This window comes from Aquarana catesbeiana, linkage group LG01 (assembly GCF_042186555.1).
Source record: "Aquarana catesbeiana isolate 2022-GZ linkage group LG01, ASM4218655v1, whole genome shotgun sequence".
Classification (NCBI taxonomy): domain Eukaryota; kingdom Metazoa; phylum Chordata; class Amphibia; order Anura; family Ranidae; genus Aquarana; species Aquarana catesbeiana.
Genome location: NC_133324.1, coordinates 608,486,643 through 608,510,381, shown reverse-complemented (window position 1 = coordinate 608,510,381; position 23,739 = coordinate 608,486,643). Strand labels below are relative to the sequence as shown.

General features: G+C 45.4%; 1 protein-coding gene across 1 annotated transcript in view; it reads left to right on the top strand.

The window, feature by feature from the left end:
* The window catches only part of LOC141108677 (beta-1,4-galactosyltransferase 1-like), a 267,970-nt gene that overhangs the window by 91,279 nt on the left and 152,952 nt on the right, over positions 1-23,739 (top strand). Inside the window, exon 2 of the mRNA XM_073600565.1 lies at positions 5,709-5,822. Within this exon, the coding sequence (XP_073456666.1) occupies positions 5,709-5,822 (114 nt within the window). The remainder of the gene's footprint in view (positions 1-5,708; positions 5,823-23,739) is intronic.

Genomic DNA, 23,739 nt, shown 5'->3' with positions numbered 1-23,739 from the left:
GGCCTAAGAAACCGGAAGCTACGAGCATTTTATGACTTAGATTTCGCCAGATGTAAATAGCGCCATTGGGAAATTGGGGAAGCATTTTATCACACCGATCTTGGTGTCATCAGATGCTTTGAGGGCAGAGGAGAGATCTAGGGTCTAATAGACCCCAATTTTTTCAAAAAAGAGTACCTGTCACTACCTATTGCTATCATAGGGGATATTTACATTCCCCGAGATAACAATAAAAATGATTAAAAAAAAAAAAAAATGAAAGGAACAGTTTAAAAATAAGATAAAAAAGCAAAAAAATAATAAAGAAAAAAAAAAAAAAAAAAGCACCCCTGTCGCCCCCTGCTCTCGCGCTAAGGCGAACGCAAGCGGCAGTCTGTCGTCAAACGTAAACAGCAATTGCACCATGCATGTGAGGTATCGCCGCGAAGGTCAGATCGAGGGCAGTAATTTTTGCAGTAGACCTCCTCTGTAAATCTAAAGTGGTAACCTGTAAAGGCTTTTAAAGGCTTTTAAAAATGTATTTATTTTGTTGCCACTGCACGTTTGTGCGCAATTTTAAAGCATGTCATGTTTGGTATCCATGTACTCGGCCTAAGATCATCTTTTTTATTTCATCAAACATTTGGGCAATATAGTGTGTTTTAGTGCATTAAAATTTAAAAAAGTGTGTTTTTTCCCCAAAAAATGCGTTTGAAAAATCGCTGCGCAAATACTGTGTGAAAAAAAAAAATGAAACACCCACCATTTTAATCTGTAGGGCATTTGCTTTAAAAAAATATATAATGTTTGGGGGTTCAAAGTAATTTTTTTGCAAAAAAAAATAACTTTTTCATGTAAACAATGAGTGTCAGAAAGGGCTTTGTCTTCAAGTGGTTAGAAGAGTTGGTGATGTGTGACATAAGCTTCTAAATGTTGTGCATAAAATGCCAGGACAGTTCAAAACCCCCCCAAATGACCCCATTTTGGAAAGTAGACACCCCAAGCTATTTGCTGAGAGGCATGTCGAGTCCATGGAATATTTTATATTGCGACACAAGTTGCGGGAAAGAGACAATTTTTTTTTTTTTTTGCACAAAGTTGTCACTAAATGATATATTGCTCAAACATGCCATGGGAATATGTGAAATTACACCCCAAAATACATTCTGCTGCTTCTCCTGAGTACGGGGATACCACATGTGTGAGACTTTTTGGGAGCCTAGCCGCGTACGGGACCCCGAAAACCAAGCACCGCCTTCAGGCTTTCTAAGGGCGTGAATTTTTGATTTCACTCTTCTCTGCCTATCACAGTTTCGGAGGCCATGGAAAGCCCAGGTGGCACAAAACCCCCCCAAATGACCCCATTTTGGAAAGTAGACACCCAAAGCTATTTGCTGAGAGGTATAGTGAGTATTTTGCAGACCTCACTTTTTGTCACAAAGTTTTGAAAATTGAAAAAAGAAAAAAAAAAAAGTTTTTTCTTGTCTTTCTTCATTTTCAAAAACAAATGAGAGCTGCAAAATACTCACCATGCCTCTCAGCAAATAGCTTGGGGTGTCTACATTCCAAAATGGAGTCATTTGGGGGGGTTTTGTGCCACCTGGGCATTCCATGGCCTCCGAAACTGTGGTAGGCAGTGAAGAGTGAAATCAAAAATTTTCACCCTTAGAAATCCTGAAGGCGGTGATTGGTTTTCGGGGCCCCGTACGCGGCTAGGCTCCCAAAAAGTCCCACACATGTGGTATCCCCATACTCAGGAGAAGCAGCTAAATGTATTTTGGGGTGCAATTCCACATATGCCCATGGCCTGTGTGAGCAATATATCATTTAGTGACAACTTTGTGCAAAAAAAAAAAGTGTCACTTTCCCGCAACTTGTGTCAAAATATAAAATATTCCATGGACTCAATATGCCTCTCAGCAAATAGCTTGGGGTGTCTACTTTCCAAAATGGGGTCATTTGGGGGGGTTTTGTGCCACCTGGGCATTCCATGGCCTCCGAAACTGTGATAGGCAGTGAAGAGTGAAATCAAAAATTTACACCCTTAGAAATCCTGAAGGCGGTGCTTGGTTTTCGGGGCCCCGTACGCGGCTAAGCTCCCAAAAAGTCCCACACATGTGGTATCCCCATACTCAGGAGAAGCAGCTGAATGTATTTTGGGGTGCAATTCCACATAGGCCCATGGCCTGTGTGAGCAATATATCATTTAGTGACAACTTTTTGTAAATATTTTTTTTTTTTGTCATTATTCAATCACTCGGGACAAAAAAAATAAATATTCAATGGGTTCAACATGCCTCTCAGCAATTTCCTTGGGGTGTCTACTTTCCAAAATGGGGTCATTTGGGGGGGTTTTGTACTGCCCTGCCATTTTAGCACCTCAAGAAATGACATAGGCAGTCATAAACTAAAAGCTGTGTAAATTACAGAAAATGTACCCTAGTTTGTAGACGCTATAACTTTTGCGCAAACCAATAAATATATGCTTATTGACATTTTTTTTACCAAAGACATGTGGCCGAATACATTTTGGCCTAAATGTATGACTAAAATTTAGTTTATTGGATTTTTTTTATAACAAAAAGTAGAAAATATCATTTTTTTTCAAAATTTTCGGTCTTTTTCCGTTTATAGCGCAAAAAATAAAAACTGCAGAGGTGATCAAATACCATCAAAAGAAAGCTCTATTTGTGGGAAGAAAAGGACGCAAATTTCGTTTGGGTACAGCATTGCATGACCGCGCAATTAGCAGTTAAAGCGACGCAGTGCCAAATTGGAAAAAGACCTCTGGTCCTTAGGCAGCATAATGGTCCGGGGCTCAAGTGGTTAATACTTTTTTGTGGAAAATTTGTTGTTGGGCAGATTTAAAAGCGCAAATCGTGGCAAAATGTCAGTAAAATCTCTGTAAAAACGCATTACGTGCTTTTCTGCAGCTTCTCAGCCCCCTATTGAACCAAAAACGCAAAAAAACACTGTTTTGCGTTTAAAAAAGACCCTGATCCTTTCCAAAAATGCAGAGGCACAAAAATGCATCGATGGGAATGTTTTCCATAGGAACCCATGTTAAAAGAATGTCCTGCATTTCTGCGAAAAGCATGAAAAAAACTCATTGGTGTGAATGGAGCCCTACGCCCCGTATACACGGTCGGATTTTCCGACGGAAAATGTTCGATGGGAGCTTGTTGTCGGAAATTCTGACCCTGTGTAGGCTCCATCAGACATTTTCCATCGGAGTTTCCGTCACACAAAATTTGAGATCTCGATCTCAAATTTTCCGACAACAAAATCCATCATAAATTCCGATCGTGTGTACACAATTCCGACGCACAAAGTTCCACGCATGCTCGGAATCAAGCAGAAGAGCCACACTGGCTATTGAACTTCCTTTTTCTCGGCTCGTCGTACGTGTTGTACGTCACCGTGTTCTTGACGTTCAGAATTTCTGAAAAGTTTTGTGTGACCGTGTGTATGCAAGACAAGTTTGAGCCAACATCCTTCGAAAAAAATCCATGGATTTTGTTGTCGGAATGTCCGATCGTGTGTACGGGGCATTAGACAGCATTCACCCCATAAATAGGCCCTTAAAATATTTTTTTGAAGATTCGTAGGTGATTCGTAGAAGAAGTAAGTTCTGAGTCCAATTTTTGTGAATTCCAAACACATTTTTTTTTCTCGTTTCTAGGAAACCTCGACATACCTGTATGGGTTTTCTTCAAATGCTGTACATTCCTACCACATTCAAATACTATAATAATTAGCTTCTATCTGAATTGCCCTGTTTAGGGGACATGGATTGTACATCCCACTGAGATAGAAAGAGGTACAAGTTAATAAAGAGTTAAAAGTTAATAACGCCAAAAAAATATTATAAGCAGGTGTATAGGCTCAGTGGAATCTAAGAAATGTCTTTATCCATTTAGGTCACCCTTGGAGTCTAGGTACAAGTATGAGGTGTCAGGTTAAAATAATTTTTACCTAAAGTGGAGTTCTACCCATGATAACTTGATAAAAAAATAATGTTCTTTAGCAAGGAACATATTTCCACAATAATAATTATGCTACCAAAATTAGTGTGTGCTATAAATTGCCTTCAGCATTGCTCCTGTCTCTTCTTTCTGAAGGTTGCCATTTTGCTGAAGTCCAGAGCCCCTGAGCAGTAGTAAATCTTCAGGCTGATCAGCCTATACAGACTTGGCAGTGTATAAAAATAGAGAGCAACTGAGCATGTGCAGAGCAGGGTGAGATAGTGTGTTACTGGATTTTAACTGGTTCCCTGATCTAATGCAAGATGACAACTGTGGGAACCTCTCATCGTTCCGGGTGAACGTCATATGACGTCTTCCTGGATCGTGCTCTGTGGACACTTGCTGTGTCTGGTGGCTTCCCACCGGACACAGCCGATGGCTGATCACTGTACCGGCCCGTTGCCATTACCATGTGACCGCTGTAACGAATCACAGCAGGTGACATGACAGTTGTAAACAATGGATGGCTTCCTTTCAAGCCATTCATTGTATATAATTGTGTTGCTAGCTGTGATTGGTCAGTGTGATCACATGGTACAGACTGGGCCAATCACAGCCCATCTGTACAGTGTGATTGGCGCTGGTCAATCACAGCTAATCACAACAAAAACACTGAATGGATTGATTTTATTCAGTAAAATGCTTGCATATAGCAACAAAATTCATTTCTATATGCAAACATAATGTGTAAAAAAAACACATACTGATTACTTCCCCAGAGTAGTACAATGGTAACATTTAGCCCTGGTCAAAGTGTGTTTAAAAAAATAGTAAAAAAAAATAAAACAAAAATTATTTAAAAAAAAATAAATGATGACACTATACTGAAATGGTGACAGTATGTGAAAAATAAATAAATAAATAAACTTATGACAACTTAAAAAAAAACACCATGCCTCCTACTAAATACCTTGGACATTTGAGGGATATTTGTACTGTCCTGACATTTTTGGGCCTCAAGAAATGAGATGGGCCACCAGTACATCAGGATTGATCAATCAGATATATACCAAAGTTTGTAGACTCTATAACTTTCCTACAGACTAAATAATATACACTAATTTGGGTTATTTTCACCAAAGAAATGTAGCAGAATACATTTTGGCCTAAATTCATGAAGAAAGATTATTTATTTGCAAAATTTTATAACAGAAACAAAGAAAAACATGTTTTTGTTTTTTTCTAAAATTTCGGTCTTTTTTCATTTATTTAGCAAAAAAAAGTGGTGATTAAATACCACCAAAATAAAGCTCTATTTATGTGAACAAAATGATAAAACTGTAGTTTGGGTACAGTGTTGCATGACGGTGCAATTGTCAAAGTGTGACAGAGCTGAAAGCTGAAAATTGGCCTGGGCAGGAAGAGGGTAAAAGTGTCCGGTATTGAAGTGGTTAAACAGTATAGTTACTTATATTTAATGTTTTCCATAGCTAGACCTGCAAAAAGGGGCCAGTCTGAAGTGATCTAGCAGGACTTAAACTTTTCTTCAGCTAACCACGTTATACTTTCGCAAACAAGAATTATTTCAAACTGAAATGACCTGTTACCTAGTCTTTAATGAAAAGTACTGGAAATACAAATGAATTGATTATTAGTATGATTTGATGTCTAGTCTTCGAAATACATTAAATATGCAATAGCTTGAAAAAAGCCTTTGATGTATTCCAGACATACTGAAGTAAATTATTTTCTTTTTCTTTACAGAACACATCAGAAAAGGGGCCGACTACTTGTCAAAACAATTAGGAATAGGAATATACAGAGCAGCTCAAACACAAGGATCACTGCCACAGTGCCCCACCCTTGTTAATGATTTAGGTAAGTGTAACAGTCATGTCAATGGTAATAAAATATAACACAGCTTTATTGTTTGACCTTGGAAATTGCATAATATCTTTGCGATTCGACTATTTGCCTTTTAGAAACAGGTGAACTGTGCGTGTATATGTAGTATATATAAAACTACCAAACACAAGGTTTTAGGGCACAAAAGTGGATCACACATTTGTCAGTATCTAAAATCAAGCATTTTGATAGCAGAAAATAGCTTGAAGATCCCATAATAATTTGCTCTTTTCCCCAGTGTACACAGGAGGTGTGAGGTAATGGCAGACCAGTGATCTGGTTGAATGCCAGGTAACATATTTCAAGCCTTTTTTCATCATATTACTGGAAGGAGACCCTCTGCCTCCTATAGTTATTATAAACAGAGTGACTCTGACGATAGCACAAAGGGTGTGTAAAATATAAAAAGAAGATATTTTGGTTTAACCAACGCTATTTTATTGATTCAGAAAGCCCTTATACATCTACAGTGCTGTGAAGAAGTATTTGCCCCTTTCCTGGCTTTTTTTTCTGTATATTTCTCACACTTAAATGATTCAGATCATCAAACAAATTGTAATATTACAAAGATAACCCGAGTAAATTCAAGATGCAATTTTTAAATTATTATTTCATTTATTAAGGGAAAAAAGCTGTTCAAACCAGCATAGCCCTATGTGAAAAAGTAATTGCCCCCCTCCCATGCTGAATCATGAATGAACTGTGATTAACCACAATTTTTTGGAAAGCTGAGTTAAAATTCACTTGCCACACCCAGGCCTGATTACTGCCAGACCTGTTGAATCAAAAAATCACTTAAATAGAAGCTGTCTGACAAAGTGAAGCACACTAAAAGATCTCAAAAAGCAACACATCATGCCGTGATCTAAAGAAATTCAAGAACAGATGAGAAACAAAGTCCTTGACATGTATCAGCCTATTAGAAGGCTTTGGGACGCCAGCGAACCATGGTGGGAGCCATTATCCACAAATCGAGAAAACTTGTAACAGTGGTGGACCTTACCAGGAGTGGCTGGCCAACCAAAATGACTCCAAGAGCACAACAACGACTCATCCAGGAGGTCATAAAAGAACCCAGAACAACATCTAAAGAACTGCAGGCCTCACTTGCCTCAGGTAAGATCAGTGTTCATGGTTCAACAATAAGAAAGAAGCTGGGCAAAAATGGCATCCATGGGAGAGTTCCAAGGCCAAAGCCACTGCTGACCAAAAAGAACACAAGGGCTCATCTCACATTTACTAAAAAACAACTTGATTATCCCCAAGACTTTTAAATAAATATTCTGTGGACTATGGGACAAAAATGTAACTTTTTTGAAGGTGTGCATCCCGTTACATCTGGCATAAAATGAATACAGCATTTCATAACAAGAACATCATACCAACAGTCAGACACGGTGGTGGTAGCATGATGGTCTGGGGCTGCTTTGTAGCTTCAGGACCTGGACGACTTACCATAGTTGATGGAACCATGAATTCTGAGCTCTACCAGAAAATCCTAAAAGAGAATGTCCGGCCATTAGTTTGTGACTTCAAGCTCAAGTGCACTTGGGTTATGCAGCAGGACAATGATCAGAAACACAACAGCAAGTCCACCTCCAAATGGTTCAAACAAAGCAAAATTTAGGTTTTGAAGTGGCCTAATCAAAGCCCAGACTTAAATCAAATTGAGATGCTGTATCATGACCTTACACAGGCCGTTCATGTTGGAAAACCCTCCATTGTGGCTGAATTAAAACAATTCTGCAAAGAAGAGTGGGACAAAATTGCTCCACAGCAATGTGAAAGACTCACTGCCAGCTATTGCAAACACTTGATGGCAGTTGTTACCACCAAGGGTGACACAACCAGTTATTAGTTTTAGGGGGCAATTACTTTTTCACATAAAGCCAGGCAGGTTTGGACAGCTTTTTTGCCTTAATAAATGAAACCATCATCTAAAAACTGCATTTTGTATTTATTTGGGTTATCTTTGTGTAATAATAAAATTTGTTTGATGATCTGAGTCATTTAAGTGTGACCGATATGCAAAAACAAAGAAATCAGAAAGGGGAAATACTTTTTCACAGCATTGTATATTATGAAGTCAAGGAGAAAACCGTCCTGGAAAAACATCCAAACTTTAAGCTGATAATCCATGTGCATACAGTATTTTTTGACATAGCTTAGTTTAGACCTTTTTTGGTTTATGAAAAAATTCTAAAATAAAATGTATTAAAAAATGTGCATAGAACTCACATTTAAAAGGTGCTCCAGTGCACCAACTGTATACAGGGTATATCATATAAAACCATGATGCTGCAGCCACTTCGTGCCTCTCCGTGAGAGATGCAAAAGCGTCTTGCCAAACCAATCTGCCCCTCCCCTACCCATTACATCACAGGGTCTCGTGACTCATCAGGGGGATTCCTAAAGTTGGACAAGACGCTCCTCTTTATACTGCAGGCCTCTTGAACCCATTGGGAAAGAGAGCCCTGGCTGATGGGGGCATAACCAGGGCAGAGTATGGTGACTAGGGGTCATGGTGGATTGGTGGGGGGACGGGGTGGGGTTGGGCCTGAGCTCACTAAGGTTATTGCCCCAGGGGATTCTGGGCCTGTTGGTGAAGAAGATCGGTAAGAGCTGGCTGAACCCCACCCTGTCCCTCCAACCATGGACACCGAGCTTCTTCTGGCCAGGGTCCGAGAGATGGCTCTTCAGGGTCAGGCAGGGTGGCTTTTCTCCCTCCTGACTCCTGGGGATTCCTCTCCTATTCCCACACCTGATCCCCCTAAGGATCCCCCCCCCAGGGTTAGAAGGCGAACTCGGCCGCCTTCCCGCCTCAGCCCCAGCCCCTCTAGGGCCTCCTATTGCTCCCCTCCACATCCGTCCTCTCCCTCTCCCCCTCCTTTACCTGTCTCTCCCCTGCCTGCTCCGGCGGGGAAGCGCCCTTCCTCTGTCAGCCCCCGTTGTCTGCCGGCACATAGGAGGTCACCCGCGCGGGCTAAGGCCTCTACTCGGGCCTCGTCGCGCTGTCCCCGATCACGCAGCCCCCGCTCCAGTGTTCGCCCCCCCCCTCCCCCCTGCTAGTGTGGGAGGCGGCCGGGCTGGAGCCGCAGCGCTCCCCGGCCCCCCCCTCGTCCTCTGAGTGATGCCAGCGTGCATTTGCTCGCCCGCGCGGATGGCGGGGGGGTCCTGAGCGGCCGATCCGTTTATTCCTCCGCTGGGCAATCCTCAGACACGAAGGGGAGGAGGAGGCGGATTGGTCCGCCGGCCGCCGCTGCGTCCTCTGCAGCTGTCCTCGGAGCTGGTGATGCTCGCTCTGCCGGGGACTTGGAGCCGGACCGGCGCCATCTGGTGGACGGAACGCTCCCTGCGCCTGACAGGGCGGGAGATTTGAATCTCCACACACCACAGCTGGATACTAGGCATGCGGTTCAGCACAGCAGTGTGGTGTGTGGAGAGGGGAATGATTGGCCACAGCACTATCCCCCTGCGCCCGCCTGGGCAGGCATGCTATCACAAGTGCAGGATCTATCCTGCGGAGTTCCTTCTGTGCCCGGCAGGGCAGGGGACAGGTATCTTCCCTCCACGTCCCAGGCTGCGGGGGTTGGCGCGAGGCACATCTCCCCTGCGCCCGACAGGGCGGGCAATGTGCAGTTAACCCCTCCCCCTCTGATACCCCGTGCCCACCGGCAGCCTCCTGCGCCCCGCAGGGCGGAGGCCAGCCGGGTGCGTTTGACCTCCACCCCGTCGGTAGGGCAACCGCTTCCCTACGTGCCCGTCCGGGCTGGCGGTCCTGATGGGATGCCCGCATTGGTTGCCCAACCTCATCCCCCTGCGCCCGTCAGGGCGGGAGATCTCGGCTTCAGACCCGGGCTGGCGGCGGCATCCGCCCCGGGTCAAGCAAGAGGAGCTGGCAGGTGTACCTGCCGTTGCTCAGCCTCTGTCCATGGTCAGTCGGATTCGACCGGGTCCGTGGTTGGACCCCCGCCCTTGGACCTTTCCTTGAGTCGGGACAGCACAGCAGATTACGCAGCCCGCCTACGCTTACAGTCTTCTGGAATCGCCTTGGAATCGGATTCGCTGCCGGGCCCGGTGGCCGATCGTCCATCACCCGCGATGCCTCCTCGACCAAGTGAGTATGACTGCGAGTTAATTTGGGGTAGAGCTGCTGATGCTTCCGTATCAGGCCCGGAGGACCGCATAGCGTCGGTTGTGAAATCAGTTCTCTCTAGTATGGGTGTCTCGGGATCGCCCAACCCCACCTCCGCTTATGGGGGTGCGTTGTGGGCAGTGTCGCCGACGGGTACCCACTTGGCGGAAGAGACGAAAGAGAAGATATGGTGTCGCAAATTCGTCTACTTTCTTACCCTCGTTCCGCCGGATAGGGAGACGATCGACAAATCTCGACGAGTTGACGTATCGGCGCAGGGTGACAAACCCAAACAGCTTCCTAGAACGTTCAGGAACTGGCTGCAGGGGTTTTGTGCCTATGCGGGAGTGCTCAGTAATCGGTTCCCGGAGTTGGCCACTTCGTTATTTTGCTATTTAGACCTTATTTGGGGTGCATACAAGGTCTATGGGGGTCAGTGCTGGTTCCATTATTACACTCAATTTCGGCAAAAAATTGCGGCACGTCGGGAATTTCGTTTTGATTGTCAGGACGGTAGCCTGTGGTTGCTGCTTATGTGCCCTCACAGGCCTTCGTCCTTTCAGTCCGCGGTCGGCGCCCCTCAGTCCGGAGCGTCGGCCGCTCAAAAGAAGGGTATCTGCTGGCTTTTCAACGAAAGCCACTGCAAGTAGTACTCCGCCTGTCGTTTCAGGCATGAGTACTCCAGTTGTGGAGGGGCTCACCCCGCCAGTAAGTGTTTTCGAAAGGGAAAACAATCGTTTTCCAGACCCGGCACCAAGACTGACCTTCCTAAGCCGGAGGATGCCGGTGAACGTCATAGAGATGCTTCCCTGGCTAGACCGGTACCCCCTTCGTAGAGAGGCCCTGATTCTGCGGGACGGTTTGGACCACGGTTTCTGGATCCCCTTTACCCCGTCAGACGCCCCGACCATGTCTCATAATTTAAAATCGGCGGAAGAATTCGAGTCCGTCGTGGCCGAGAAGCTCCGGAAGGAATTGGAACTGGGAAGAATGGCAGGCCCCTTTGATCTCCCTCCTTTCCACAACCTGAGGGTATCTCCTCTCGGTGTGGTCCCAAAAAAGGCGGAGGGAAAATTTCGCCTCATTCATCACCTTTCCTACCCTTCTGGCTCCTCGGTGAACGATGGCATTGACAGGGAGGAATCCAGAGTGCACTATGCGTCCTTTGACAGGGCGCTTCAGCTGGTTAGGGAAGCGGGGCAGTCTGCCCTTCTGGCAAAAGCGGACATTGAGTCCGCATTTCGCCTCCTCCCAGTCCATCCGGACTGTTTCCACCTCCTGGGTTGCTACTTTCAGGGTAGCTATTTTTTCGACAGGTGCCTTCCTATGGGTTGTGCCATCTCGTGTTATTTTTTTGAGCTATTTAGTAGCTTCCTTGACTGGGTGGTCACCCAGGAGGCGGGTATTCAGTCCCTTCTGCATTATCTTGATGACTTTCTCTTTGTGGGTCCAGCGGGCAGTGGGCAGTTGTCTGCGGCTGCTCACTGTTTTTCAGGATACATGCCGGCTTTTCGCTGTCCCACTGTCCGCTGACAAGATGGAGGGCCCCATCACAGTCCTGTCGTTTTTAGGTATTGAGATAGACACGGTGGCGATGGTTTTTAGGTTGCCTAGTGACAAGTTGTCCAGGCTCCTCTCGTTGGTCCGCTTGGCGAAAGGGGCGAAGAAATTACAGCTGAAACAGCTACAGTCGTTGCTGGGTCATCTGGTTTTTGCCTGTAGGGTCATCCGGATGGGGAGGGCCTTCTGTAGGCGACTGTCATGGGCCATGAAGGGCATAACTGCCCCTCACCACTATGTCAGGATCACCAAGCCTATGAGGGATGACTTGGGGATATGGCTATCATTCTTGCAGACTTACAATGGACAGTCGTGCTGGTTGCGGGAGGAAGTGCCGAACACACAGCTGGAGTTATATACCGATGCTGCAGGCTCCTGTGGGTTCGGCGCTTTCTTTCAAGGGGAATGGGCTGCTGAACGCTGGCCGGCCTCATGGGCCCACATGGATTTGTTGCGCAACCTCACCCTGCTGGAGCTGTTTCCAATTATTGTTGCTGTTGAGCTCTGGGGTGAAAGGTTGCGCAATCACCAGGTGGTCTTCTGGTCGGATAACATGAGTGTGGTGCAGGTGGTGAACAAACAGTCAGCCAGTTCTCCTCCGGTCGTTTCGTTGCTACGGTTTTTAGTTTTAAAATGTTTACATTTCAACATCTGCGTTAGGGCTAGGCATGTGCCGGGTGCCTCTAATGATATTGCCGATGCTCTTTCTCGTCAACAGTTCTGCCGTTTTCGCACACTGGCTCCGATGGCTTCTTTGGAGGGCCTCCCATGTCCGGCCCACTTATGGAACCTCGTTTCCGGTGTTTGACAGAGCTCCTTCGGTCAGCGCTTTCTTCACGGACGTGGGCGGCGTACTGCCAAGTTTGGCATGAGTGGGTCCAGGCGTCGGGCGGTTAGTTTAACATTTATTCCCCGGATGACCGTCGTTTAACCATATTTGCCTATTTAGTCTTTCTGTCGGAAAAAGGCGTCTCCGGGTCGACGGTTTCATCCGCGTTGTCGGCCCTGTCATTTTGGTTCCAGCTCTTAGGGTGGGAGGATGTAACTAAAGCTTTCCCTGTCCGGCGGGTTGTCCGGGGTTGGAAGCGGGTTACGCACCTCCCGGATACCAGGCGCCCTATTTCTATTCAGATTCTTTTGGCCATCTTGTCTCTTCTTCCGAATGTGTGTTCATCGGAATATGAGACCCTCCTTTTCCGGGTAGCCTTTTCTTGGGCTTTCTTTGGTGCCTTTCGCATCGGTGAATTGGTGTCAAAATCAAAATTGTCCCCGGGGGGGCATCCTATGGGAGGACGTGTCGTTGTCGCACCGCAGTGTCACGATTTTATTGCGTTCATCCAAGACTGATTGTTCTGGCAAGGGTCGCCGGGTAGTCTTGCATTATTGCGGCGGCCCCTTTTGTCCGGTGTCCCTGGCCCTCTCTTTCGTGCCTTCACGCCCCTTGTCCCCTACGTTTTTTGTCCATGCTGATGCAACTTCTCTCAGCCGTTTTCAATTTTTGCGCGTTTTTCGTCGTTGCTTGGAGATTTTGGGCTTTCCTGCGAAGGAGTTTTCCACCCACTCTTTTCGCATTGGCGCAGCGACCGCCGCTTCGGGTTTGGGTTTCTCCGATACGGAACTTCAGCGTTTAGGTAGATGGGAGTCGTCTCGTTTTTCTCTGTATGTCCGACCACATCTGTTGTGTTGATTTCCAGGTTCCTTTCCGGCACAGATTTGGATCCTCGGGGATTCTTTCATATACTGGGCCGCTCGCCGGGCAGAGATCCAAACTTATGGCAGGAACTTGGGATTCTCATACGATGTGGCGAGGATACGCTGGATTGGGTTGCGTGGGTTACGTTGGCCTCAGGTCCTTCCGGAATGTCAGCAACTTCGTGCCCACGTCTCTGGTCCCATCATCCTGGTCATACATGCGGGTGGGAATGACGTTGGATATATGCGATCTGTGGACATCATATCTGCTGTAAAAAGTGACATTGCCCAATGTTGTGCTTTATTTAATAACCTGACTGTTGTTTGGTCAGAAATCGTGCCTCGCTCGGTATGGGCGCGTGATGTCCCTGGCCCCCTTCTGGAACATTTTCATAGGAAGGTCAATGCACAAGTGGCTAAGTTTGTGCGCCAGATAGGGGGGGGTAGTGGTCCGCCACAGAGACCTGGAGGGTGATAATCGCGATTTGCTGCGTAGAGATGGAGTTCATCTGAATGACATCGGGCTGGATATTTTTAATCTGGGTCTCCAGAGGGGCGTGGAACAGGCGCTGGCTGCGGTGGGGCGCCCGTAAGTAGCTTACTGACAGGCGGGTGGCGGTTTTTGGTGACCTTGGTGAAGGTACGCCCTTCACGCTAATTGGGAGATAGATGGCAGTCCGGCACTTATGGTAAGGACAGGCCCCTCAGTTTTCTCCCTTTCCACCAGTCGGAACTGAGTGCTCACAGTGCTACTGTGACTGGCACTGTGGAATGTTAAATGTTATGTTTAAGTTGTTAAAGAGTTGAATTTAATAAAAGCTGTGGCCTTGCCCTTTCCAACATGAATGGTGGTAAGTGGTCTTTATTGGATGGGAAGAAGGGGTAAGGTTTAAGTTGGATGGAACCTGGTGTGGACCTGGGTTTACTGCACCTCAGCAGTCATGCAGGCCTCTTGAACCCATTGGGAAAGAGAGCCCTGACTGATGGGGGCATAACCAGGGCGGAGTATGGTGACTAGGGGTCACGGTGGATTGGTGGGGGGACGGGGTGGGGTTGGGCCTGAGCTCACTAAGGTGATTGCCCCAGGGGATTCTGGGCCTTTTGGTGAAGAAGATCGGTAAGAGCTGCCCACCCTCCCGCCCTATCTATGGTTGGTATGTCACAGCTTGCTGCGGTTTTTGGTGACCTTGCCAGCAAAACACGACGGTAAGAGGTACGCCCTTCACGCTAATTGGGAGATAGACGGCAGTCCAGCACTTATGGTAAGGACAGGCCCCTCAGTTATCTCCCTTTCCCCCAGTCGGAACTGAGTGCTCACAGTGCTACTGTGACTGGCACTGTGGAATGTTAAATGTTATGTTTAAGTTGTTAAAGAGTTGAATTTAATAAAAGCTGTGGCCTTGCCCTTTCCAACATGAATGGTGGTAAGTGGTCTTTATTGGATGGGAAGAAGGGGTAAGGTCTAAGTTGGATGGATCATGGTGTGGACCTGAGTTTATTGCACCTCAGCAGTCATGCATCCACTTCACCCAGTTGATTTTTTTTGCTTTTCTAGGTGTGCTATGTAAATGCTATCATCTGCTGCTCCCATAGAGAGTGTTTGTACTATGTCTATGATTAATAAGACCAATCGATTCTGTTTCAATCTGTGTGTGTATGTGGACTTCAATTAAATCTTTGCTCCAATATCGCCGCGCATCGTGGATAATCACAATGCGATGATCTAAATGATTCCTATGCATCATAATGATATATATAATATGCAAATTCATAAAACTGTATATTTAATAAACAACATATTCTAAAAACATCCTACTAACTTCCTATACAGTAAAACCTTGGTTTGAGACTAACTTGGTTTGAGAGCGTTTTGCAAGACAAGCAAACTTTTTTAATACATTTTGACTTGATATACAAGCAATGTCTTGATATACAAGTAGCGTCACATCATAACTGGGTATAAAAGAGAAGAGAGGCACCTCTAAGTGTAGAAATACAGTTACATTTAATGAAGGTACAACATTTAGCAACTCACATGGTTGATGAATAAAACAGGCACTGCTTTCAGATTGCTCTACTATAGGGTAGTCTTCCCGGTCACAATTGAAGAATGACATCGGTGAGAGCTGGCGGTGCGGGGGATGGTCTATGTGGACAGCTTTACTCCGGATTCCTGTATACGTAGATGTGCCTCTTTTAATCATCAACCATGTGAGTTGCTAAATGTTGTACCTTCATTAAATGTAATGATATTGCTACACTTAGAGGCGCCTCTCTTCTCTTTTATACTCTGTAGCTCCTGCTGGATTTTGCTTCTAATCCCCTTGTGTAGGCTGTCATTTGTGGATGGACATTCTATGGTTACACAACCTGGTCACATCGTTATAATCTTTTTTATATGGACTATAAACTGAAGGACTTATGAATAAATGGTTGTGGAACGAATCATTTGAGTTTCCATTATTTCTTATGGGGAAATTTGCTTTGATATACAAGTGCTTTGGATTACAAGCATGTTTCCGGAACAAATTATGCTCGCAATTCAAGGTTTTACTGTATATAAATGCAGCACTTCCAATGATTTGTTTGCTTTTGCAGGGTGCTATGGAAATGCTATCACCTGCTATTCCCATAGATCATGTTTGTACTATGTCTATGATTGATGAGACTAATCAGTTTTGTTTCAATCTGTGTGTGTATGTGGACTTGAATCGAATCTTTGCTCCTTCTATTGAAGTCCGCATACACACACAGTTTGAAACGGAATTGATTGGTCTCATTATTCATAGACATAGTACAAACACGGTCTATGGGAGCAGCAGATGCCATATAGAATATAAGAATTGGGTGGTGTGCTAGCCTGCCAGCATCCTGAACAACATTATATGAAGAAAAAATGCAAGGAGATGCATTCGGAGGACGCCTCCTTGGACTTTGAAGGGCAGGAAAAAATAGGGAGTAGATAAGTATAAAAGGCAAGAAAATGGCAACTTTATTAATATACAAAAATATAAAATTGTAGAAAAAGTTCAGAATCATACACAATACAAAAATACGTCAATGATAAACATCAAAATAGATTTACACACACACACACATATATATATATATATATATATATCACCCAAAGTTGGTAATCCAAAGTGTTGTTCAAAATGAGTTAAACTCTATTTGAATTGCACAGCATATATCCCCACATATTTCAGAAAGTCGCATTGAAGTGTACTTTTCCTTCTTCAGGGGAAGAGGGGAGCTAGTGCTGGAAGGGGGGGGGGGTTGGAAAAGCAGGGTGGGTCCTAAGCAGGAAGAGGTGTACCATATTTAAATTAGGGGGTGCACGAGTTTAGTCAGGCCTAGGGCAGCACAAAACCTAAATACACCACTAGGGCTAGTGCTGGAAGGGGGGGCTAGTGCTGGAAGGGGGGAGAGGGCTAGTGCTGGAAGGGGGGAGAGGGGAGAGGGCTAGTGCTGGAAGGGGGAGGGGGGAGAGGGCTAGTGCTGGAAGGGGGAGGGGGGAGAGGGCTAGTGCTGGAAGGGTGGCGAGGGCTAGTGCTGGAAGGGTGGCGAGGGCTAGTGCTGGAAGGGTGGCGAGGGCTAGTGCTGGAAGAGGGGGGAGGGCTAGTGCTGGAAAGGGAGAGGGCTAGTGCTGGAAAGGGAGAGGGCTAGTGCTGGAAAGGGAGAGGGCTAGTGCTGGAAGGGGGGGGGTTAGTGCTGGAAGGGGGGAGGGCTAGTGCTAGAACGGGGGAGGGCTAGTGCTCGAAGGGGGAGGGGGGAGAGGGCTAGTGCTCGAAGGGGGAGGGGGGAGAGGGCTAGTGCTCGAAGGGGGAGGGGGGAGAGGGCTAGTGCTGGAAGGGGAGGGCTAGTGCTGGAAGGGGGGGTTGGAAATGTGCTGTGGGAGAGGGGGGCTAGTGCTGGAAGGGGGGGTTGGAAATGTGCTGGGGTAGAGGGGGGCTAGTGCTGGAAGCGGGGGTTGGAAATGTGCTGGGGGAGAGGGGGGCTAGTGCTGGAAGGGGGGGTTGAAAATGTGCTGTGGGGAGAGGGGGGCTGGTGCTGGAAGGGGGGGTTGGAAATGTGCTGCGGGAGAGGGGGGCTAGTGCTGGAAGGGGGGGTTGGAAATGTGCTGGGGGAGAGGGGGGCTAGTGCTGGAAGGGGGGGTTGAAAATGTGCTGGGGGGAGAGGGGGGCTAGTGCTGGAAGGGGGGGTTGGAAATGTGCTGGGGGAGAGGGGAGCTAGTGCTGGAAGGGGGGTTGGAAATGAGCTGGGGGAGAGGGGAGCTAGTGCTGGTAGGGAGGGAGGTTGGGAATGTGCTGAGGGGAGAGGGGGGTTACTGCTGAAAGGGGGTGTTGGAAATGTGCTGGGGGGAGAGGGGAGCTAGTGCTGGAAGGGGGAGGGGGGAGAGGGCTAGTGCTGGAAGGGGGGATTGGAAATATGCTGGGGGGAAAGAGGAGCTATTGCTGGAAGGGGGTGGTTGGAAATGTGCTGGGGGGAGAGGGGAGCTATTGCTGGAAGGGGGTGTTGGAAATGTGCTCGGGGAGAGGGGGCTAGTGCTGGAAGGGGGGGTTGGAAATGTGCTAGGGGGAGAGGGGAGCTATTGCTGGAAGGGGGGGTGGAAATGTGCTGGGGGGAGAGGGGAGCTAGTGCTGGAAGGGGGAGGTTGGAAATGTGCTGGGGGGAGAGGGGAGCTAGTGCTGGAAAGGGGGGTTGGAAATGTGCTGGGGGGGGAGAGGGGGGCTAGTGCTGGAAAGGGGGGTTGGAAATGTGCTGGGGGGAGAGGGGGGGCTAGTGCTGGAAGGGGGGAGGGCTAGTGCTGGAAGGGGGAGAGGGGAGAGGGCTAGTGCTGGAAGGGGGGGTTGGAAATATGCTGGGGGGAGAGGGGAGCTAGTTCTAGAAGGGGGGGTTGGAAATGAGCTGGGGGGAGAGGGGAGCTAGTGCTGGAGGGGGGGGTTGAAAATGTACTGGGAGGAGAGGGGAGCTAGTGCTGGAAGGGGCTGTCAGGTTTCAAAATAATCATACACTGATTTCTGGCATCTCATACCAAAGTACATATCCTCCTAACCCCCCAATCACTCCACCAAGTGTACATTGTTTCCTCCTTTCCAATCCCAGTCACTCTCTCCCCCTCCTCCCTGTCTATCTATAAAGCATAGAAAAGTTTGTACAGACCTGAAGTCAGCGCGTGTTCCTGCTCCCCCTCCTCTTGTGTGTATACAGAGCAGAATGAGAAGGAGGGGGAGGAGACAGCTTCGTTCTGCTGTGTGTGAGTGAGGCAGGCTGCTGCACAGATGGGAGACATGCATCTTATGATCGTGCAGAAAGCAGACATGTCACTGCAGTCCAGTGTGAATGACATGTCCAGGTCTAGAGCAGATGAAAACCCCGAACACATCATTCAAAAGCGGACTGTCTGGGAGGGGAGAGGAGAGGGCTGCCAGAGGTTCCAGAATGCAGTTCCGGTGAGTTCCGGATGAAAAAAAGCCCTAAGCAGATGATAGCATTTACATAGCACACCTGCAAAAGCAAAAAAAAAATCAACTTTAGGAATCCCCCTGATGAGTCACGAGACCCTGTGATGTAATGGGTAAGGGAGGGGCAGATTGGTTTGGCAAGACGCTTTTGCATCTCTCACGGAGAGGCACGAAGTGGCTGCAGCATCGTGGTTTTATATGATATACGCTGTATACAGTTGGTGCACTGGAGCACCTTTTAAATGTGCGTTCTATGCACATTTTTTAATAAATGTAATATTGTTTAAAATGATATAAGCACTATTTAAAGCTCTCTCATAAATATCGAGCCATAATGGAGGCACATCAATAGAGCAACGAGGAGGAAGGCATGATCTGTTAGTCCGGGGTGACTAAAAAGCTTTATTTGACCAAACTTAAATGTGAGGTCACACTCTGTGAGGTGAGAGCATTTCTTATGGGGGAGCACTGCGGTGAATAGATACAAAGCACAGATTTTTGAGGATTTGTGAAGACTCAATAAGTTACAACTTCTTTCTGACATTTTTATTAATTAAACATTTGATTGCACTCAAGCACGGGATTTATATTATTCAGTGCCCACACTGAAGAAAGGAGCGCGCTCACTGAGGAGGGCAGAGTGAGTTTTTAAAAACGTTATTATATATTATATAATATATATCTTTTATGCATAGGATAAGCTGTGATCACAGGGTGTTTAAAAAAAAAAACAAGCTGGAACTCCGCTTTAACCACTTCAATACAGGGCACTTTCATTCCTTTCCTGCCCAGGTCATTTTTCAGCTTTCAGCACTGTCGCACTTTGAATGACAATTGCGCGGTCATGCAACACTGTACCCAAATTATTTTTTTATAATTTTCTTCACACAAATAGAGTTTTCTTTTGGTGGTATTTAATCACTGCTGGGTTTTTCATTTTTTACAAAAAAGAAAAAAAGACCGAAAATTTTGAAAAAAAAAATAAAGGATTTTCTGTCAGTAAATAACATATTTTTGTAAATAAGTAATTTTTCTCCTTCACTGATGTGCACTGATGTGCACTGATATGCGGCACTGATGAGCACTGATAGATGGCACTGATGGGTGGCACTGATGGGCATTGATGGGCAGCACTGATGGGCACTGAAAGGCTGCACTGACTGGCATCACTAATAGGTACTGATTGGTGTCACTGGTGGGCACTGATTGGTGTCACTAATGGGCACTGCTGGGGCTTTCCTGTAATCAGGGCACTGATGATTAGTGCCCTGATTACCTGCCCTGGTCTCCCCTGCAAGGAGATACAGCTGATCGGCACTCCTCGTCACACACTCTGTCAGTGTGAGGCGAGGAGAGCCGATTAACGGCATTTCTACATTTACACAGCCGATCACATGGTTAAAGAGCCGTGCCACCGGCTCTTTACAGAGATCAAGGTCCCGCTGTGTCCTAGGAACATGGCGCAGACACGATCGCCACACTGCTTGCCCCTGTGGGTGCACAAGAGCAACTGTTCTGGGGCGCCGTCATATGACGTCCTCCCAAAATGAGAGCTACACTGCTCCTCCGTCATTTGACGGTGGGCGGGCGGCAAGTGGTTAAAGTATATGTAAACCGAGCATTTCATATTCCTGATATGTGGCTGCTATACCATATACTTGTATGAAAATAGTCACGTGACGGGTGGCCCCGCCCTCAGTTACATAAGAGCTGTCAAGCTGGAGCCGCGTCATTGGCTGGGTGCCTCCGGTGGAGGCAGGATCATGTGCGTGTTCCTTGCTGGAGTCGCTGGAGATCATCCATCGCTGGAGATCGAGAATTGGATTACATCGCTGCAGTAGAAGCATGGATTTATTGGATTACATCGCTGGAATCTCTTTTTTATTTTTTACTTTTTTATTTTTAATAAAGGACTTGTCCCAAGCTGTCTCCTGTGGTTTTTTAACATTTTGACACTTTCTTTTTGTGAAATGGTAGGGGTACAATGTACCCCTTACCAATTCACATGGGGGGGGGATCTGGGTGTCCACTTTGTTAAAGGGGGCTTCCAGATTCCAATAAGACCCCCACCCGCAGACCCCCACAATTACCGGGCAAGGGTTGTGGGGATGAGGCCTGTAATGGAAATTTGTAAGTTCTGTATATAATTGTATTCTATTTTGTATGTGTTGCACACTGCCCTCACTGTGCACACAGCACTAACAATGTTTTCAGTAAATGTTTACATTCTTTCGAGTCCTGATTAGAATTAGCCTGCCTATGTAACGCTCCTTGTTACCATAAACGTACAATTGTAATATTAATGTGATACCTACGTAATTATGTGCATAAAAACCTTCAATTGCGTCATGATAAAGCAGAACAGTAATTTGGAAATATGCTGAGCGTATCTTTTGTGTCTGTTCCCTACTGCAGTAGTTATTAATTTGGAACCACTAATCAATATGAGGATAGGAGTTGCCTATCATTAATTTAACCAAGTCAGTATGGCGAGCCAGCCAGGAGGGGATTCCAGGTGACCCTGAGTATCCGAAACAAGGAGCTTGAGACGATCCGGGAATGATATGCATGTGTTGTGTACAAATGGGAAAAATGTAAGCGATTTTAGAGAGATATTGGTGTATGTGTGTGCGAATGCTGGGACCTTTAGTTCTATTGCTTGTGTGTGTGTCAATGTGACCCCCTCCTTTGTGCTCTCCTGAAAGAATGTGGCTGAGATGAGAGGTCAGTGATAAGCTGAAAGGACACCATGCCAGTTTTTTTAGACAAAACATTTATAACAAAATGTGCCGGGTTAACAAATCTAATGGTAAACAATGTAATCACAATTATTTTGAATCTGTTTTCCAAACATGGTAAAATGAAGGTTACATTTAACCGTGTATTTACACAAATTGAATATCTTTTGATAGTGGAAACAGTGCATTTAAAAAAGGGAAATTAAGTAAAATTAAGTAATAATGAGTATTCATTTCTAATATGAGTTTAACAATTTTATTAATAATATAGATATATTGAAAATGGTTTAGACAACCTTTGGTTGGAAATGAAATCCAGGTTATTGGGGAAATGTGTAAGAATGAGATTAGTTTAGATTAAGATAACAATTTTTGTAATTTTACATTTATTCAATAAGCCCTTATTGAGAGAAAAAAAGATTAAGATGAGGTTGTTATTTGGAATACAGCTGCCATAATATTTAACAAAGCCAAGATGGATGGGATACATAAGAAGTTTTTCTACAAAAATGAAATTTTAAGGTTTTTGATAATAACTTGATGTGCGGTCCATGATGTGAGAGTAATAATAAATAAAATATAAATATAACAGACCCATCACATCAAGTCCACACACCCTGTTAGGATAGATGCCCCCTGCAGCCAGTTGTTTTATAGTTTTTGATGCTTTCTGGTCCATCATACAGATTGTTGATCCTTTTTGTTTTTGTGTAGGAATCAGCTGCTGTGAGCCCAGTGCAGGACACACTCCCTGAAGACCCAGATATTAAATTTTTTGCAGATTTGAGTATGCAGTTTATCACCCAGAAGGATACTCTGTATTCAAAGTCATTGGATCCTTTTTCCCCAGCTCAAGAAGCAGAGCTCCATGTTTTAGCAAAGCCTGTGAGCTATAAAAAAGAATGTATATTTATATAGATAGTCGAGATATAGAGAGCTTTTGGTTCCATTTGAAGGGCCAGAAGTTTGTTTTTACTTCAGCAGGTAAACCAATCAAGCATGCCAAGTTAATTTGATTGGCTGTTTTCAGCCTTCCAGGTTCACACATGGAACCAGACCAGGAGACACTAAGGATGCTGCATTTACAGCCCCGGACACTTGATGGGCCTGTGCAACTCACAGATTCCACCCTAGTTCTGGACCAGTATAGCTGGGATTAATAATTCAACTTTAAGGACCCCAGAACGAGAAGAACAAGTGGTCCACAGGGGGCAACTTCTTATGAAACAGGACTTTGGAAAAGGTGATCATTTATGTCTGCCAGCCACTCTTTTCCCTTCAGCTTGACACATGGACCGTGTCATCAGTCACAAGCAGTTATGGCTGCCTTAGTAAATGAGCATGGGATAGAGCCAGGGTTCTCCACAGTTGTTTTTATAACATACCACTTCTTTTTTTTACCTGTTACCAAAGGTGTTACCAAAAGCTGAACATCCCTTCCAGAGATTAAAAAGATATATCCAGATGCACAAGTTAGGATCTCACAAGTATGCATTTTGTCTGTATGGACATGTTTTTTGGATGTCCAGTGGCAAATGCTACTGCAAAGGCCACAGTAAAAAGTGTTATCAGAAGTAGTTTGTAAGTACAGAGTGCCAGAAAGTACAGAGAGTAACAGAGGAAATCATTTTTATAGGAGAGTCCTTACTAGAAGTTTTGAGGTTTTATTTTTACACCCCCTACTGTCTACAATATAGCGGACAAAGTAAAGTAAGAAACTAGAAAACTTTTGCCTGAATGTTTTCTTATATTTTATCAAGCCTCTAAGGGGGATGTTGGACTGTCTCCCTATGGGATTTGGTTTAGAAGTGTGTTACTCACTTGCTTATATTTTGTCTCAGCAGCTGAAGTCCTCCATTCGGATCTCACAGAGAATGTTGCTGATCTTTTAAGGTTTTTTTTGACAAACTCATTTATGTGTTTTCTCCCCAATTCCAGATCCTAAAAGTTTGGAAGGATCGAAAACTAAAGCCAGGTGACTTGTGGATTGTTAAGAGACATTTATATATAAGGAAATGTTTGGAGACTCAATACAGCATCTATTTCATGTACAGTTTTTGCAAAACTTGAAGGAAAAGTCACCTGGATCCACACCAGACACTGCAAAAATGACTAAATTAAACAAATCTCTGTGTTTGATTTGTTTCCCTCTTGTGATCACAGTCTAGGGTACTTTTTGATTCAATTACTTTAATTGTAAGGGATATATAAATATTTGAAAAGTAGTTTAGCCATGTTGAAGTCATATTTGTCTTTTGTATGTCTTCCATTTTATGTAGAATTGTCTGTGTTTACATATG